A 19,695-nucleotide genomic window follows, 5' to 3' on the forward strand; every position below is an offset into this window, starting at 1 on the left:
CGCCGTTCCTCGCTCCACACCCAGCGGCAGCCCAGTCACTTTCCCAGTCGGCGCGTGGCGTTGTGGGCGCAGGTCCACAGCGAGGCGATGTCGCCCCTGTCCCGGGCGAATTCGCCGTCCAGGGAGCCGCTCAGGAAGGTGGCTACATCTCAGTCGGAGGGAGCTCTGCCGATTCGCTTCACGGTGGCGGCGCGCAGGGCGGCCGTTGTGACGTTTTTCACCTTGGCGTCTGGGCAGGACAGGAGGTGGAAGGTGTGTGTGATTACCGCGATGTCACACAAGTCTCCCATGCGGGGGACGTTGGCGCCACCGTGCCTGTGCGTGATGTACATGAGTTCATTGCTGGCTCTCTGGGGCAGAGACATCCATTTCTTGACCAGCTGCCGGATGGTGTTGTCCGCCTTATTGAGGGGCACCTTTGCCACAGCGGATCCTCTCAGGACAAAAACGATGCGGGGAAGGTGTTGAGGGCATTGATTTTCTGCCATGGTGCCAGCAGGGATGCGTCAATCTTGGCGGCGTCCTGCAGGATCTCCCGGATGGTGTCCTCGGGGGTCTGCCGGATGCGGAAGCCCGTCGGCGTGCCAAGGTGCTGGTAAGCCTGCCCCTCCGCCAGGGGAACGACGGATTCGCCCTGGATAAGGAACTCCGTCGTCAGCACCGAGTCCCTCTTGCTCCCGTCTACGTGGAGGAACGCTCACTTCTTGGCGTTGAAGCAGAGTCCCATCCAGTCCGCGGCTCTCCCGATGGTGTCGAGCATGCCCTGGAGCCTCTCGGGGTCGTCCGCGATCAGGACCAGGTCATCTGCGTAGGCCAAGATGCTCACCCCCTCGTCGTGCAGATCAAAGCCGTCAGCGCCGTCGGAGATCGCCCGCAGGAGCGGCTCCATGGCGAGGTTGAAGACGATCGGGCTGAGGGGGCAGCCCTGCTTCACACCCACCCCACCTAGCATAGCCCACGGCAGCCTGGGATGGTTGTTTTGACAGCTCTGGGATCCCCAATTTCTTTGTTATTGGGGCAGGAGGAATAAAGTGTTGTCACCCTGATTATGTGAATGAGGAACTATGAGACTGCTTTATGACAGAGATGTCTCAACATCAATTAAGTAGCACTTGCTAGACAAGGGACATGGGTGCCAAAACCCAGTGAAATGAGAGAGGTTGGGGACTGGTGTGTACACCTGATGGTATGGGCCCCTTTCGAGGGCCTGGAACACCAATTGCACATCCTCCTCTCTCCGCTGTTGAAGAGCAGAAATAATTTTGAATCCATTAGGAGTCCATCTAGAGGCTGCTGAGCTGAATTTGTGTTGGGCCAATGGTGCACCAGCACCTGGGCTCCCCTACTACAAGCTGAAATCACTAAGAGCTGAAATCACTAAAAGAGCTAAGCTTACTGAGCTGAGATCACTGAGTGCTGTGTTAACTAGTGGGGGAGCCTGAAGATCTATTGCTAAGAGGCTAGCAGAGCGCACCAGTTTGCAGCATGTTGGAGCAGCCCACGGAACAGTGAGCGGAGTGGAGTGGTTTGCGGGGGCGGCTGGAGCGGCTCATGGGTCGGCTGGAGGAGCGGCACAGCTGGTGGAGTGGAGCTGGTCGTGGTGAAGGCTGCAGCAGAACTCCACGGAGAGGCAGAGCAGTTGGCCGCTGGCCCACGTAAGGTGCCCCTTAACACCCTGTGTACGCACCCCCATTTCCACCCAGGCTGGGGGGGGCGTGGAAACTCTGCAGATAAACTTTTGAACTCTGGGGTGGCACTGACCAGAGACAGAGACTTTTGGGTTGTTGGACTTTGGGGTGATTGGACTTAAGACCCTAAGGGGGAAAGGACATTGCCAAACGTACTTGGAGGTGGGTTTTTTTTTTTGCTTATGGTTTGTGTTATAATTCTATTTGTGGTGTTTCTCCAACGTGATGCCGCATTGTTTCCCTCCTTTATTAAAAGGATTTTGCTACACTCGGACTCCGTGCTTGCGAGTGGGGAAGTACTGCCCCCTAGAGGCGCCCGGGGTAGGGGGGGTGTGGTATGTAATTGTCCCAGGTCACTGGGTGGGGGCTCGAGCCAATTTTGCATTGTGTTATTGAAACGGAACCCCTGGATACTGAACCCGGCCCTTGTTGCTACCAACTCAGAGGGGCAGATGGGTTACATTAACATTACTACAAGCGTAATACTAGTTTGCACAACTTTACCAGCCAAGTTTGGCGTTGTCTGCACTGCGGGGGAAAAATGGTGTTTTAAACTTGAGTTAAAATCCTAGTGAAGACATGATAGTTGTCACTTTCACATGAGTTAGCAGGTTGAGTTAAAAGTTGTGCTTCCCCATAGGTTTAAATTAACCTGCTAACTCATGTGTAAACTACAACTGCCTTGTCTTCACTAGGATTTTAACTTGAGTTAAGAACATGCTTTGGTGTTGTCTACACTGAAGAAAAAAAGGTAAGAGGTGGAACTTGTCACCTGGATACAGCAAAGGTGAGGTGGATGGAGGAGGAGCAGGTGTAACCCAACCTATGAGGACCTATTAGCTGTTCTCCTGGGAGAGGGTGGTGCACCATGTGGGCGAGCTACTGCCACACACAGGATTCATTGGCACTCTGTAGCCTGAATGGGGAACATTTCTTCACTTCAACACACCCATAATTCCTATGCCCCAGCCTGTGTACCAGACTTGTTCCACGGCATAGAATTTGGCCCTGAACAATGATTTACACTGGTTTGCAAGTCAATGTACTGATTAATTGTAGTTCCCATCCAAAACATTTGTGTAAAATAAAGAATACACCTTCTTTACACCAGCAGCTAAACTTCATTTTTCTTGAATGGTTAAACATCTCTGTCAATCTAACTGTAATGTGAAGGATGCAGTTTAAAAAAAAAAAGTACCTCAGTTTAATGTTTTGCATAAAGAGCTTTCTTTTAGAACACTCATCAATTCAAACTGAACTAACTCTTGCAACTCATATCATGCTGGCCACCAAAAAGCCATCAGATACAGTAGTAACAACTTTCTTTCATTAACAATTTAGGCCACCAGTTCAAATCCATCCAACAGAGGAAAGGCTACATAACCCATTACAAATTCACTGAGTCATCTAGTTCCCCTTGGATAAATATGTTCCTTTAAAATTATTAATATTCAGATCCACAGTGTTCTTTCAAACCATTCTAGATAATATTTTCCAGTTCACATTTCATATTATGCAAAAAACAGACACTAAAATATGCTGGAAAAATAGAATGACCTCAAAGGATTTAGGTTCTCTGTATTGGCCTAACACTTTCATCTCAACCAGAACACAGTGACATTGGGACTGACAGCTTCAGTAGAAAGACTGAGGTCTTTGTTTACTTTACCTACTGTATCTCCCTGTTCCAGCGAACAATCCTGAAATAAGCTGAACACAGAATATACAAAAATAGAAAGTATACCTGACTCTCTTCCGTCCTGCACCTTGTGTAATCCATTTACATCAAATCAGAATGGCAGCATTTTACTTTGTACAGATGTAAATGGCTGTACAAGATGCAGAGGAACGTATAATTAGGCCCCCGTATTCTGGAAAGTATTCTATGTCTACATGCTTGCAAACCAAACATTAAAAACTCCAGATATTCCCTAAACAGAATGATAGAGTGAAGTAAAGAGACTTATATAGCACATCTAATAGATAATCAAATGGTGTCCGTACAGTAGGTGACAAGATAGCAAGTATGAAAAAATCGGGACGGGGTGGAGGCACCTATATAAGAAAAAGCCCTGAATATTGGGACTGTCCTATAAAATCGGGACATCGGGTCACCCTACCATACAGCCATATTGTTCTAAGAAACTAACAGAGTTAGGAAAGAGAACAGAAAGACCCTTAGGAAAGTGAAAAGAAAGACAAAGCAAATGAAATGTCAGATGTCTCCACTTACTGGTGGAACACAGAATATCCTTAAAGTATGGATATGTTTTCAGAGTATATAACAGCATAACAAGGTTCTTTTTGTAAAGTCCTGTTTCTACAAATATGACCCTGTATGAAATATAAGAATTTTGAATAATAATTAGAATCTTCTTACTAAAATGTAATATAATATCAGAAGTGTCCTATGCCAGGAAACAATATCCCTTCTTCAAAGTAATGGACTTTGTGAATGGGTAAGTTTTTCAATCTCTAATTGTCATGATCCAATGTCCTTCTTAAAATGACACTGCAAATTTAAAAGCCAAAATTCCACTGAATAATAACTTGAACGGAATGAGCAGGGAAGGCAAGATTAGAAATATACTTGAAGAAAACAGAAGCAAAAAAGAGTACACATTACAAAATCAAATCTATACGAAAAGGTGGCTGCATTAAGACCCTGATCATGCACACTTATAGATGTGCATAAATTTACTCATGCAAGAAGGCCCATTGAAATCAATGGGGTTGCTCAGGTGAGTAAAGTTATGCAATGCATGTTTGCAGGATTGGGGCCTGCAACTTTCACAAATCAGAATGCAGAACCTAGTAGTTTCTCAAACCATGGGTCCCCTCCCAGAGCTACCATTTTCGTCAGTCTGAGCAAGCATAAGAAAAGTAAATTCCCCATGTCAATCAATACCAAACAGTAGGTGAGAGAAAGCAGTTCTGGTAATACTTGCACCTGTAAAACAACAGAAAAATGCAGTAAAAAAGTAAGACCAAACTAGCCTTATGGGTTCACTTTTTAATTACTAGCTAAAAGTGTCAAGGCTCAGAGAAGCCTTCAGTAGTTTATAAAAACAATGTAGACAACGGTTGTTTTTAAAAAACATCCAGGAGAAACAGCTTATCCATTGAAGCATAAATAAAACAAGAACACTTTGTGATAACAATAAAATAAAATTGATTAATGATTCAGCTACAAGCACCACAGTGAAAATTGATTCACTTGCAAACATACAATGAATTTTAACCAAGTCTAACATGTTAAAAGAAAGAGTTTCAAGGTTAAATAAAAGGTGTGACAATGCATAACAGTATATAGTACAAATACCTCAAAAACTGACATTGGGAAAGCTTTTTCTTTTACTCCAATATAATTATTTTATCCATTCTTTTCAATTGCAACAGTGAAGTATTATATGTGGTATATCGTATAGACAATGATGGCACAATTAAGTCTGATATGTTCCTAAATATTAGGAAAAATCAGTCGGTGAATTATATGCTCAGGAACATGAAAAGTAAATCTATGGTTGATTCTGGTCTCTTCAGCCAGAATTAAATGTGGGTTTCTAGGTCACACAAAACACAGAAGGCCGTGTATGCTGGCAGCACAATGGGCCAACCCACTGTAGCTTGTGGACTGACAGAAAAAAATCCAGCTGTAAGGAGTTTTGGAGAACATATCTCCCACTCGCAACGGGTCAGATCCTCAGTCCTGGTTCAGTCGTCTTCACACCGTTCCAGTAGCACAGAGAGGACCTAAAGCTGCCTTAATCAGACAGCTGAGGAGTCCCCCAGCACAGCAAGTCCTTGATTGACACTGGCTACACTACTTCATATCACCCATTTCCTACCCCTTTTCCATATGCAGCATTCTGGAGTATGCTGGGGCACAGCAAGAGGGCCCAGTGACCCTTCCAGCCCGTGGTTCTACTGTTTGCTGGGGTAACCTTTGCTTAGCAGCTTTGGCTTGCCCTGTCCCACATCTCACCTGCACCAGCCTGAGCACAGTGCAGCTGAGATCCAACCCTAAATATCCTTCTCCTGTGACTGGTCCTCTTCCCTACACTGATGCCCTGGTGTCACTCCCCTGAGCTGTCCCTGGCACGAGGGAATAGAAACAGGGTATAATACCTGTCATACAAACTGTATCCCAACATACTGTACAGAGATCATTCATAATAAGGAGGAAGGGAAATTAAGAGGAACAGGCAAATGAGAAGAGAGATCTTTCCAGATTTGAAAAAAGGATCAGATGGAAAATTAATGAGATAGAGAAACCCCCAAAGGCCACGAGACTGTCTGAAGCGATTGAGTGGAGAGAGGAAAACAGTAGTATTATGAGCAAAGAGAGAAGGGAGAGGACCAATGGAAAGTCCAGCTCAGCGAGATAGGTGAGAGCAACTCTATGGAAAGAATTAAAAACCATGTATGACTTGAACTAGATCCTAAAAGGAATGGGGAGGTACTGGAGAGGACTGAAGACAAAGTGATGTAGCCACACTTCTTTGCACATGTTACATGGTAGGTAACAGTATTCTGCGCATTCTAGAGTCTACAGATCTGGATTTTCAAAGGCTAAGAAGAATGCAGCTGCAATAGTCAAAGTGAGAGGCAATAAGAACATGAACACAGATTTACCAGTGATGGAATAAAAAAAGTGTTGACATGCACATTTAGATACATGTAGGGATAGATTCTGATCCAAATTACACTGGTGTAAACCAAGAATAACCCCAGTGAAGTCATTTAAGTTAGCCTAGAATATGATCTGTATGAGGTGGAAGAAGAAAGAGAGCATAGTATAAACAATTATGTCAAGTTCATGTGCAAAGGAGGCAAGCCTGAGGTCCAGATCAAGAAGGAAGAGAGAGGAGATGAAGATGTGTTCGAAGATGCTTCTCTTGCCCAAGAAAAGTACTTCTACCTTTTAGCTATTTAAATTAAAAATGCTGAAAAGAAATCACAAGTTTAAGTGATCAAGAAGGGCAGAGAGGCTGAACAGGGAGGAGGTGATAACAGATATGTAGTTACGTATAATCAAAGCACAAGAGATAAATTTAAAGGTAGAGATAAGATGACCAAGCAGTAGGAGACAGATAGAAAAGAGGAGAGAGGCGCATCTGTCTTTCATTTAAAAGATTAAAAAACAAAAAAAACAAAAAAAATCTAGTGATCATCCAAGATCCCTGTTATGGGGTGGTTTGAGATTCTTGGTCTCCAGATGCAAAAGGCAGTAGATGCCCTCTCCCAAAAATGATTAATCATGAAACCATGTCTCATGAAATCTTACTCAGTAGGAACACAGATACAAGGACTGAAAATTGGCTGAGAGACAGTAAACAAAGGATAAGAATAAATGGCAAAGTGTCAAATGGGGTCAGATGTCTAGTGGGGTACCACGGAGCTTGTAGCTAGTTCCAGTCTTAATTAACATCTTACTTAATAATCTGGAAGAGAGGGAACATTAGTGAGATTAATAAATAATATTAAATTAGGAGGAGTTGCAAATACTTGAGGAGTTTAGAAACGTGGGCAGAAAATAACAAAACATATTCCATTAGGGAAGAAGCAGAATAATACATCTAGGAAAAAATAATCTGAAACAAACATACTCAGTGGAAGGGAGAAATATGGAAAGCAGTAATCATAATTAAAAAGTCCTAAATATAAATAGTGAACAGAAATTACACAGAAGTTTGCAGACTGAGAAAAAAAACAATGCAGTTCTGAGCTGCGAACCCACAGATATATTACAGAGTAGGGAAGTGACACACCCTCTCTGTGGATGTGTCTACACTGCAGCTGGGACAGACCCTCCTGTCACGCTGTCTGGAGTGGCTCATGACTGCGAGTGCCTATCTCAGGGCAGACAGTCAAAAACAGGGCAGACACCCCAAACTGGTGGTATGGTCTATATTTCACCAACCCAGTAACAAATGTGAACTCCTGGATCACTATGCCAGTCTTACTATGGCGTCACACGTTACTATGGGCACTCCAGTCTATCTTGCCACCCAGGCAAGCTGGACTTTGTGGTAAGTGGTAACTTACACCAAAAATCACAAAATATTCATGTTGCTTCCAGTCCCAAGAGACCAGTCACTTACTCCAGATCAATTGGTACCCTAGATCTTACACCACAGACAATTCCTGTAGCCAATCCTGAAATAAACTATCTAAAGATTTATAAACTAGGAAAAAGAAATGAGAGTCATTTACAGGTTAAAGCAAATAAACATATACACACAATGAACTACCATCTATGATTCCTAAAGAGGACAGAGATGTAGTAAGCTGTCCATTCAAAATGTCTGTCAGGGTAGACCCAGGTTGAACCTAGGGATCTCTGCTTTAGTTTAGTGTCTCTGGCCCTATGAGAGTTCAAACAGCAAAGAGACGATCATTTTTCCTTGTGAGGCATTTTTATATCTTCTTCCCTAATACATCAAGCTAATAGAAACCGTTCCCAAGGAGATCCCTTCTTCGTGGAAGTGGGATGGGGAGGAATGCACTTAAAGTCTTTTATCCTTGACCTCGCACAATGGCTCATTTGCATTTAGTGGACAGGATTTAACATCTTATTACAGACCATCATCTGCATTACACAAGGCTTTTCCCCTGTTTGATGAGTTACGTAGTTGCAGGTTTACAATGCAAATGCTAGGTATCACAATATAACATGGGGTATAGTTGAGTGAGAACAATACATACAGTATTCCACAAGCAGTTTATAAAACACTAAACTCATTCTAATCAACTTACCATCTAGTATTTATGTTAGTAATGCTCACACAGGTAAGCAACACTGGTTTCTAGCTATGCATTTGTAAGTGTTCAGTGAGGCCTGGGCATGAGCTGGCATCTGGTCGCTAGCATCACATCTCCCAGCTTGGGTAGGGAGCCTCACACTAGCGCTGTTCAAGTTACCATGCCAAAAACAGTGGTGTGGATGTTGCAGCACGGACAAGCTGCCCAACCACAAGCCCACCTGAGCAGAGTTAGCATGTCTGTCTACCTGGGCTGGGAGACACACTCCCAGCTGCAGTGCAGACATACCCCATGTGGCTTCCTGTGCTTATACATGGAATATTTCATTCAGTTCAGGCATCTCTTTACAGACAAACTGGAAGCAGTTCAGAGAAGAGTAAAAGAAATGAGCAGGGGAGTGAAGGGATTAATTTATGAGGAAAGATTAAAAGAGCTAAATACGTATAGTTTGGCTACAAGACAGCTAATGTGGTTGTCTTGTAGCCAATTACAGGCAGTCCTCACATTTACAATGTTTGAGTTATGACGAACGGCACTTACGACGCTTCTACGTAGACACCTTGATTCGACTTATGACTACAGGTTTCGAGTTTACGATGCTCGGTCCCACAATGGATTAGATTGCGGTTCCGAGTTCCGACATTCCGACTTATGATGCAATTGTAAGGAACCAATTGTGTCGTAAGTCTGAGGACTGTCTGTACACATATCTGAAATGTATAAACATCAATGAGGGAGACGAACAAGGAGGGAGGGGAGAGGAGAGGAATATTATGGTAAAAATGATGAAACTGAATAAATAAAGGGACATTTTGCATGACTATTGAGAAAAAAAGTCCTTACGCTAAGGTCTTGTCTACAAATCCCTGGAAAAAGGCATTAGAGGGGTGCAATTGCAAAAGCATTCTAATGTGTTATGCTCTAGCTGACCCAGGCATAGTTCTGTTTTTCATAGGGTTTTTTCCACACTTTTTTCAAAAAAGAATGCCCGCTCTTTAAGCTTTATACAACTTTCATATAAAAAGACATTTTTAAAGGATTCAAAGTCATGTTTATCTGTAAGACACTGTCTGACAAAACCCTCATTCATGTCAATGAGGGCACATTTCACCCTGAGCACCAAAAGCTTTACAAGAAGGTGCATTAAAATAAATCATAAATAATATGTATACACACAAATGCACTGGTTAAATATAGGTACCAATTTAGATGCCTAAATATGTTCTTGCACTCTCAACTACACAGCTCAATGTCCTCAGGCTCATCTACTTGTTTTTGCGTTCACATTAAAGCATGAATTTTTGGTTTTTAAGTGCCACCTGTTGGAAATACTGAAGTATGTTCAAGTGCTATTCTGTGCCCAATTAGGCACACAATTGCAGACTTTACATGGCCAATACAGGTGCATCTTTTTAAAATTTAGATCTGTACTGCGTGAAGCAATGATCCAATCTCGTATTGGGGCTTAATACGCATGGGGATTAGCTTGTAAAACCAAATCTACAGAAGCGAAAGTTGTTTTCCAGTGATGACAGTTTAAACAGGAAATTCTTTGATTTAAAAAAAAAGAAAAAGAAAGAAAGAAAAATTAATTCTTTGGATCTGCTAGTCTGCCCCAGACTCTTCCATAAAAATTGAGCACTGCTTAATTACAGTATGCTAAATCAATTAAAAGACTGCAGCAATTAACATAGCAGACTTTATCAGCCTAGCTTGGGGCAGGCAAAAATTAAAGATTACGTAATTTGTTTATTTCCAATATAGGGAATCACATGTAAGGGCATTTTGCCAAACAACAGCAATCTATTCCTTCAGATTAAGGGGAAATTGTACCTGCAGAGTTAATTTTGTCACAGTGCGCTGCTCCATCTATCAACATACAACGAAAGCTTTATTTTATCCGTGATCCACTCACATGTATTTACAATTAAGTTTCCCTAACCAGTGATTTCGGTATAAATACAGCGACGGATGCACACATTCTATCTTGAATTTAAAATACGTAAACAAAAAGAATTTCTTATGTTGCCATAAAAGTAACTGAAAGCTCTACCTTCTCAGTTTCTTTAACAACATTTTAAAAATCAAGACTTTACAAATCCTCAACTATGAGACAATCAAGTCTGGTTAAATCAAAAGTATTGAAACATTTAACAACAGCATGCTTTTAACAGAATACTAAAGAAAATCAGAATGATTATTTCCATAATCAATTCATAGTAATTATGCTGCAAAAATATATCCATGTAGAGAAAAAAAAGTTAAATTAATCCAAGCAGTATAACTTCTTAGCATAATAACCCAAATGTTTAGTGAAGTCACTAAATAAGCCAAATTCAGTTCTGTTCTTTCACCACTTAAACTGAAAAATACTATCAAATTATGTTAAAGTTATTTATGCTTTTTTATGTCAAAGCGAGGAGACAAGAATAATTCAGATAACTGAACACAAGACTAAATTTTGCTTTGCAAGATAATACTCTCAGGTAATTTTTCTAAACACAAGTTTCTCTGTTGTTGTTTTAGTATCACGTCTCTCTTGGAAGTTAGACATAACTGTATATAATTAATATTAACCTCACTTATAATTGCTAGTCTGCAGTATTTGTGCATCAGTATATAAACTGTTCCTTCCTGGCTCCTCATTACAACCTTATAATGGTTTGGGCTACTTCAACTCAGCTAATCCTTAAAATTGCTTCTGCACTGTAAAACAAAACTTCATTTGTTTAACAGTACAGCTATGCCATTTAGCACAACTATCTACACTGTATACCAATTTTGTTCCTCAGCTTGCACATCTGTTTATTTCAATTCTATTGAGCATTAGACTTAGTACTCTGTGTACAGAACAAAGGTTTTAATATTAATGCACAAAATGTATAGCATCAGTCATGCATTCTACCAGATGTACCAGGCCAATTCAGTGCAGATGCTTGGCAATTTTTGAATCACTGCCCAGAATCATGAAGGTTGTATCTGTCTCTGGTGCTGAAATATGGAAACCCCTCCTTCCTTCCCAATTTCGCGTTACCGCTCCAAACCCCATTTTGAGAAACAGATCGTTAGTTCCTTCGGTAGGTTATTATTCAAAAACAAAAACAAAAAGGAATTGGCAACAAGTTTCTGCATTAGACAACGAGAGCTAGCAGACGCCTATGATATGTTCAGTACAAGAACTACCCTACGATACAAAACGCTACAAAGGAGTTTGAGCCTCAGCGTCGATCATGGCTAACGAAAATCATTACAATCAATATCCAGTACCCAGACCCCGAATCTTGCTGCAAATCTACCCCTAGCTCTTTAACGTCTCTCTTGGAATAAAACCCACAACGTACATTAATGTTAAGGGGCAAGACTGGGAAGCAGAGGAGCCGACAGCCCCATAGGCAAAAGCACTGCACCGTAAGGGAAGATTTCAAAGAGGGGTGGGTTCCCCCCAATAAGGTGTAACCTTCTCCTTTTCTTTTGTTCTCCAAAGGCTGGAGGGTGTGTGCGTGTGTGTATTGGGGGGGGGGGTGCTCACACCTACAATACATGGGGGGTAACAAAGGACCATACGCCAAGGGGATTAATTTGTATTAGCATCCATGGGGCAGAGGGCAGGAGCATTTTGCGTCTGCGAGGATTAGCCCTATGGAGCCCAGACTTACCGTCCCTATCGCAGAGCTGAATCGCCTCCAGGCTGAGATTCTTGATCACATCCTCGCAGGGGCTGGTGGGGCTGCTCATGCCGCTGCGATCCAGGCGCGGAACCTCCATTGTCCCCTTCTCCTTCTCCTCCCTTGGCTTCTGCGGGCGGCCGCACGGTGGGCAGCGGCTCTGGCTCCCGGCGGAGAGAGGCGGCTGGAGGGCTGGCGCGGTGGGTGCAGAGCTGCGCGCTGTAGGGGGTGGAGGCAGGGCAGGAGCGAGCGGATTTGTCACTGCAGCGGAGCGGGGAGGGGGCAGCAGAGAGACGCGCACTCATCACACCCCAGGCTCTGCATTTAAAGGGGCCGCCGCCCGAGACTGCTGAGTCAAAGCCACAGCAGGACAAACACCTCGCTGTGCAGCGGCCGAAGGCCTCCCTCTCCCGCCCGCTGCCTATGCAATGGCTCCGGCGGCGCGGCATTGCCAGCTGCGCCGGGACCAAGCTCCCCGCCCCATTCCCCGGGCGCCACCGCCCCGCAGCCTGTCCCTAACCCCCAGGCCCAGCGCAGCGAGCAGCGGCTTCGGGCCGGGCTTACCCAGGAGCGCCGGGCGGGGAGGCTGCAGCCCCGGTCCCCAAGGGGAGGGCGAGACCCGAGTCCCGGCGGCGGCCACTCCGGGCGCCATCTCCTGCGGGGCTCACGGACCAGCCCTGGCCGTGCCCAGCTCCCCAGGACCTGGCTCCCAGGCGAGGAAATCCACTCCCCCATCCCTCCCCCCCACACCGCTCAGCCCTCCCCAGCGCACCCCAACCCCTCACTCCTTCCCTCCTCACACCGATAGGCCCCCGCCTCGCCTTCAAGCGCCCACGGCCACCCCAAGCATTCCCCACTACACACCATGTGAGCGCCCCTCCCTCACGTGGCCAAGCCACTGCCACACGTGGGTGTAATGTCCCAGCCTGAGAGGGAAGCAAGGCAGAAATCCTAGGAAGGGCCGGGCCAGGCCAAACACTAAACCAGCCTCCCTGAGTCATTGGAGTGCTACCCAGCCCAGCCGGCTAGCCCGGCCAGGGCGTGACCTACTCCTGGTACAGCTCGCCCCAGCTGCCTCTGCTCCCAGGATCCCTGCTACGCCCCTGCGGGCCTTGCAATCTTTCAGGCCTTTTGCTCCTGTTCTGGGCTCTGCATCTTGCACATGGCTCTGTGTGCTGAGGGAAGTACCTCTGGCCCCCCACAGCCTTCTAGGAGTACAGGAAGGGGCAGGAACAAAATAAACCCCAAAAATGATATGATCAAGCCCCATGAGAATCATGGTCGGGTTAGGAGTTAAATACCCTTGCAGCATTGTTCAGAATTTTTCATTCCTTGGATTCACTTTTATCTCCAGTTCGACAAAGAGTCTTAAAACTGCAGCCCATATGTACAATAGAGAGACGCCTCAGGTCCCTTTCATGTGATGCTGTAGAGGTTACTAGGGATTAAAAGGACAGCTGCTGTGTTAGGGTATGTTGTCGCCACAAGCTTCATCTCCAACTCTAAGGTGAGGATGGGTGCAATTTCCTCCATTTTAAGTCAGTTAAGTGCAGTCCATGTAGCTGCTAGCCTCACTAGACAAGTTTAGGTAACCCTACATGAACATGGGAAACTTCATTCTGGTTTTGGTTTGTATTTTTGGCTTCTTCCACACAGTGTGGTTTCTTATTTCAGGATTACTCTCACACATTTATTTGTATTTATTTTCCATTGCTGAACAAACATGTTACTAACACCACCCCCAAAATTACACATAATTACAGTGAACTGCAGAAGCACTATACCAATGGTGGGCCACGGGGAGCTGTGGACAGCTGTGCAAATGTAAACAAACAGTCTGGTGTCCCACCAGCGACTTACCCTGATGGGCCACGAATGGCCTGTGGGCTGCAGGTTGCCCACCACTGCACTATACACATTCAAGCCTGGTCTACATTACATGGTTTGGTCGAGGCAAGGCTGCTTACCTCAACCTAGCTGTGGATGCAGTTACACTTAAATTTCACAACTGCCCTGCTACACTGACTTAATAACACCACCTCTCCGAGTGCCGTAGCATCACGGTCAATGTAGTTAGGTTGATGCAATAGCACTGTAGACAGTGTGCTACTTACATTGACGGTTACTGGCCTCCAGGAGCTGTTCCACAATGCCCAACAGTGACCATTCTGGTCACTGCTGTGAATTCTGCTACCCACGGGCCAGGTGGCTGCCCCTCATCTTTAAAATCCCACCATTTTTTTAAATTCCTTGTTCTGGTTGCCTAGCTTGGCAAGCACATCTAGCAGCTCCCCACTTTCGTGTGCAACGGCCCAGCTGACCACGGCAGCTGCACACTGCAGACGCGCTCCTGTCTGGAGTACAAAGGAGACATTGGATCTTCCGAGTCTGTGGGGAGAAGAGGCTGTGCAGGCACAGCTCTGATCCAGCCCTAGCAGCATTGATATCTCTGAGCAGATTGCTCGCAGAAGAAGGGCTACAAGGAGGACCAGCAGCAGTGCCATGTGAAAGCCAAGGAGCTGTGGCAGGCATACCAGAAGGCAAGAGAGGCCAACAGTCTATCTGGTGCAGAGCTGCAGACCGGCTGCTTTTACAAAGAGCTGTGTGCCATCCTCAGCAGAGACCCCGCCACTATCCGCAAGAGCCCTGTGGATGCTTCGGAGGAGCCTGAATCACAGCCTCCACCATGAACAGCGAGAAGGAAGAGGTGGACAAGTAAGAAGAGGAGAAGTATGGGGGACAGGTGATATGGGGGGTGGGGGAAAAGAGGGGATCCAGCCATGCAGTGAGCCAGGATATGTTTCTGACTACAGCGCAGTCCAGCCAGTCCTGACACTTGAGCATGGACGAGTCTGACGCAGGGGAAGGAACCTCTGGTAAGTATGCCGTTTGTTTTGAAATTACAGGGATAGAATTCATTCCCAAAGTATCAGGATACATCTGTTGATTTACTTTGTTTTTGTTTTTTTATTTGTGCTAGAAGAGGTAGTGAAACAACCAAGAGAGACAGAGTTACTATCTGCTTTTCTTTCTCCTCAGAAGTTAGGCAGAGGGAGCTAAGCAGAGCAGTTTTTTATGTGCATTGGGATGTCCTGTGAATCCTCCATAGAGATCTCAATGAAACTTTCATGGCGGTACTCTGCAATCCTCTGCCGAAGGTTGCTGGGGAGGGCTGCCTTATTTCTTCCACTGTGGTAGGATATTTTCCCATCATTCAGTGATTACTTCAACAAGCACCATTACAGTGCACAGGCTAGCAGCATACGGGCCCAGGCAGCATCAGGACACCATCAGCAGCTGTGCTTTTTTGGCCTCTCTTACCCTCAGGAGAGAGATATCAGCTGAAATCACCACCACCTGTGGAAAACTGTGCTTGTATTCAGCCCCATTGTTCTATAAACATATATTCATGCCTCTGAGCTAACCCCTCACACCTCTCCCCAGAGCCATACTCACCATGGCTGGTGCTGTGACTGGCACCATGCTGTATCAGTCCCAAGGAGAAGTCAATGTAGTGCTTACAACTTTTGGGTTTCAAGGGGAGTGGGTTCAGTATCCTAAGTTTTGATTTCTGTTGTGAATACACTGACAATGGTACCTCTGCGGGTTCGGTTGTATCTGCTGCTACTGTAGCCTTGAGGGTTTCCCCCTCCACACCCAAAAGAAGGCCTGAACCAGATAAAGAGAAGAAAGAAAATAACTCAGGTTGACATGTTTCAGGAGATGCTGCAAGCCTGTGCTGCATCAGAGAACGAGACCAGTGCGTGGAGGTTGACCCTTGCAGACAGCATGGAAATGGAAAGAGTGGAGAGGAAAAAGGCCTGAGAATCCAAGCAAGAAAAGGAGAGGGAGCATCACCAGAATATAATGGGGCCCTTCAGGCAGCAAACAGAGATGCTGTGGTAGACCTGCAGGTCCAAGAATCCCATGCTCACCGCTCTGCAACCCAACTCAGCGTCAGGACGCCCCTACACCTCCCTCCTCAACATTCCACATGACATCAGGGGCTGCTGCATTACCCCTACCACTCCACCTCAGAGGGCATTAAAGACAATCACAGCTGACTTATGAAAAAGACATGGTTGGTGTATGTGTACCTGAAATGGAAATCACTGTTCTTACCCCCTCATAAGTTGTGTTGCCTTAATTTATTAAGTTTTATGAAGTTCTAAATGTGTTTTAGTTGCCTGGTTCATGTTACAGAATTAAATTATATTTTTGGGAACATAATTCATCTTTATTATTTCACAACATATGCTGGTTGGTGCTGAACAGATCTGACACCCCCAAATTTCCTGTTACTTCATTTTGCGACAGAAAATAACATCATTCTCAGACAATATGAATAGGTGCATTGGCAGTGTTATATTCTTATGCACACAGCACTCATTGCAGGATTCATACTGGGCTGCAAAAGAACAAGGCCTGTAGAACACATTACAGAAACACATACTGCTCTGGCATGTTATTAATGTTCCTGAGCCATACAGCTCCATATTGAGCTTTTTTTTATAGCCCTTATATCTGATCATTCAAATTCAGCAGATGGCCATGCCACTGCCACCCTCCACTTCAGCAGAAACTCTCCCCGCCCCTTTGCTTCACAGATATTATGCAGGACACAGCAGGCACCAATAACCATTGAGATATTTTTCCCCACTGAGGTCCAATTTCATAAACGGACAACACCAGCGACCCTTCAGATAACCAAAGGCACATTCAACTGTCATTCTGCACCTACTGAGCCTGTAGTTGAAGTGCTTCTTGGTGCTGTCGAGGTGGCTGGTATATGGCTTCATGAGCCACGGGAGCAAGGGGTTTGCTAGGTCTCCCAAGATCACTATTGGTATTTCAACATTCCGAATGGTAATCCATTGGTTGGGAAAGAAAATCCCTGCTTGCAGCTTTCTGAACAGTCCTGTGTGTTGTTAGATGTGCGTGTCATGCACCTTCCCTGACCAGCCCACACTGATATCAGTAAAGCATCCCCGGTGATCCACCAGTGCTTGCATTACCATAGAAAAGTAGTCCTTTCTGTTGATGTACTCTGTGACAAGGTGGTCTGGTGCCAAAATAGGGATATGGGTGCCATTTATCACCCTACCACAGTTTGGGAACCCCAAATGGGAACCCCATTTCTGCAAAATCATTCACTATGGTCTGCACATTGCCCAGAGACACAGTTCTGCATAGCAGGAGGTGATTAATGGCCCTGCACATTTGCATGACAATTGTGCTGAATTTCCTGACTCCAAATTGATTCCTGACTGTTTGCAAAACAGGTGTAGCAAGTTTCTACAGTGCAATCGCCACTCACTTCTCAACTGTCAGCATGGCTCTCATTTTGGTGTCACTGCACTGGAGGGCTGGGGCAAGTTCGGCACACAGATCCAGGAATGCATCCAAAAGTTCTGCGGCCACTACTCGTCATCCCAACCCTGCATGACAATGTGTCCTACCACTCAGAGCTTGTTTCTCAGGCCCAGAACCATCAATCCACCATATGCAGCTACTCCATGAATGCCACCAGCATGTTTCTTTCCATGTCCCACAGCAATCTAGCCTCCACTAGCCTCCAAGAAATCATGTTCCCCATAGCTCCACAAATACTGCAGGATCAGTTGCCCTGTGTTTGCAATGCTCATGACTAAGGCTGTGAGTCATTCACAGAGGTCACGGCTTCCGTGACCTCTGTGAATTCTGAAGTGCTGGTACGTCTGACCCCAGGACCACCCCAGCACTTGGGGAAGCCTGGGGGCCAGCTGTACCAGCCGCTGCTCTGGCAGCCTCAGGCAGCTGGTCCCCGGCCCTGCCCTAGAGCAGCGGTCTGGGACCAGTGGCAGTGGTGGCGGGGTTCCAGGCTGCCCCCTGCCCAGACCAGTGGTGGCAGTCATGTGGCCCTGCATTGTCCTCTCCTGCACCAGTGGCGGCGGGGCCACAGGCTGTTCCCAACCTGGACCAGCAGCGGTGGTGGGGTCCCAGACCGTCCCCTGCCCAGACTGGTGGTGGGGAGGGGCCAGGCCACCCCCCTCCCAGAGCGGTGGCAGGGCCACGGGCCATCCCGCACCCGGACCAGTGGCGGCGGCAGCAGGGGAGGCCCTGGCCTCTCCCCACCCGGAACGTCAGTGGGGCCACCAGCTGCTCCCAGACCGGGCTCCCCGCACAGTGCGGCAGCAGGGCCATGGGCCACCCACACCAGCAGCGGCAGGGGGCCCCAGGCCATACCCCTCTCCAGCAAGGCCCTGGGCTGCCCCCCCACAGCAGAAGCATCGCCCTATGCTCCCCCTCTCCCCCGGAAGCAGTCTTCAGGAGTGCCCCCCTCCCAGCCGGTAAGATTTAGTCACAGATATTTTTAGTAAAAGTCATGGACAGGTCACAGGGCATGACTTTTTGTTTATTCCCCATGATCTGTCCAAGACTTTTACTAAAAATACCTGTGACTAAAACGTAGCCTTACTCATGACAATAGTGCAGAGCTGCGCAAGCTTCATGCTTCTGTCAGAGATGGCAGACTGAGAGGAGGGACACGTCAGTTTGCAGGCATTTTGAAAAGAGGCAGGAAATATTATGGGTTGCAGATGAAATTATGGGATGGAAAAACACTGCATTATGGGAAGTTGAACCTATGCTACCAGTCAGTCATGCCTGAACAATTTGTTTCAGCCCCAAGAGACATCGCAAAATCTTGTCAATACACCCCATACTGGATGGTGGTGAGTTGGACATTGGGTAAACTACCCACATTGCACTTCACTCTGCATTGATACAAATGCTCATGATGAGGATGTGCACCCCCAACTCAAGTAGTATCATGTGCACATGCACAAGTGATGCATACAGCCGCCGCAACTTTGGTTGACATAATTTTGTTGTGTAGATGTGACCTCAGTTCTTATTCCTTTAATTATAGAACAATTCAATGGAATTAATATTGTCCATACCCATCTTGGCAGGATGGGGAGAGCAGAGTGATTATTATAGATTACAGTGCAAGACACAAGGATGAGGAATTAATTTAAGCTATTCCTCATTGTAGTCAGGTGGTTGTTTACCAAGCCAGAGGTTGCTTTGCAGGTTCTGGGCCCCTTTTGACAGGCCTCTGAACAGCTGCAAACAGGCTTTCAGGCAGGCAACAGTCCCTGCTTGGGGCTCTTTTCATAACAAAAGCCAGTTCTCAATACTCGGAGTCCCAAAATAAAATCCATCACCATATAATTGTCCATACTTAGCTCTGATTTCTTCTCTCCCAGCCAGAGCTCTTCTTCTGTCCCAGTCTGTTCTCACAAGCTATCCTCCTAGCTCTTCCTAGCTGGAGCTTAGCCTCCTGGCACTGGCCTCTAGGCCCCCAAACTTCTAGTCCCAAAGTCCATTCATGTTTCTCCACAGGAGCCTCCTGCTCCCTGGGCTCCTCTCTGTCATAGCTCCCTTGGTTTTGGGATATTCCCTACAGTTTCCTGGGCTTCTCTCCTTCATTGTAGCCTCCTGACATTCTTTATAGGGCAATCACCCTGATTTCTCCCAGATGTGACTCATTCTGTACTTACAGTTAGCTAGCTCCAGCCCCTAAGGGGCAAGCC

General features: G+C 46.0%; 1 protein-coding gene across 8 annotated transcripts in view; it reads right to left on the reverse strand.

The window, feature by feature from the left end:
* PHYHIPL (phytanoyl-CoA 2-hydroxylase interacting protein like) overlaps positions 1–19,695 on the reverse strand; it is a 95,454-nt gene that overhangs the window by 39,682 nt on the left and 36,077 nt on the right. For 2 of the 8 annotated variants that reach the window (XM_039547413.1, XM_039547411.1), the window contains exon 1: positions 8,994–9,059. The exons of 1 other annotated variant lie outside the window; for it this stretch is intronic. Coding sequence is in view for 2 of the 7 variants with exons in the window: in XM_039547406.1 (XP_039403340.1) it covers positions 12,110–12,379; position 19,344 (271 nt within the window). In the remaining 5 variants the exon portion in view is untranslated. Of the gene's footprint in view, positions 1–8,993; positions 9,060–12,109; positions 12,380–19,343; positions 19,570–19,695 lie in introns of those variants that run through there. 5 more of the 8 variants (XM_039547406.1, XM_039547407.1, XM_039547408.1 and 2 more) reach the window with 5 other exon arrangements.

Source organism: Mauremys reevesii, linkage group 7 (assembly GCF_016161935.1).
Source record: "Mauremys reevesii isolate NIE-2019 linkage group 7, ASM1616193v1, whole genome shotgun sequence".
Classification (NCBI taxonomy): Eukaryota; Metazoa; Chordata; order Testudines; family Geoemydidae; genus Mauremys; species Mauremys reevesii.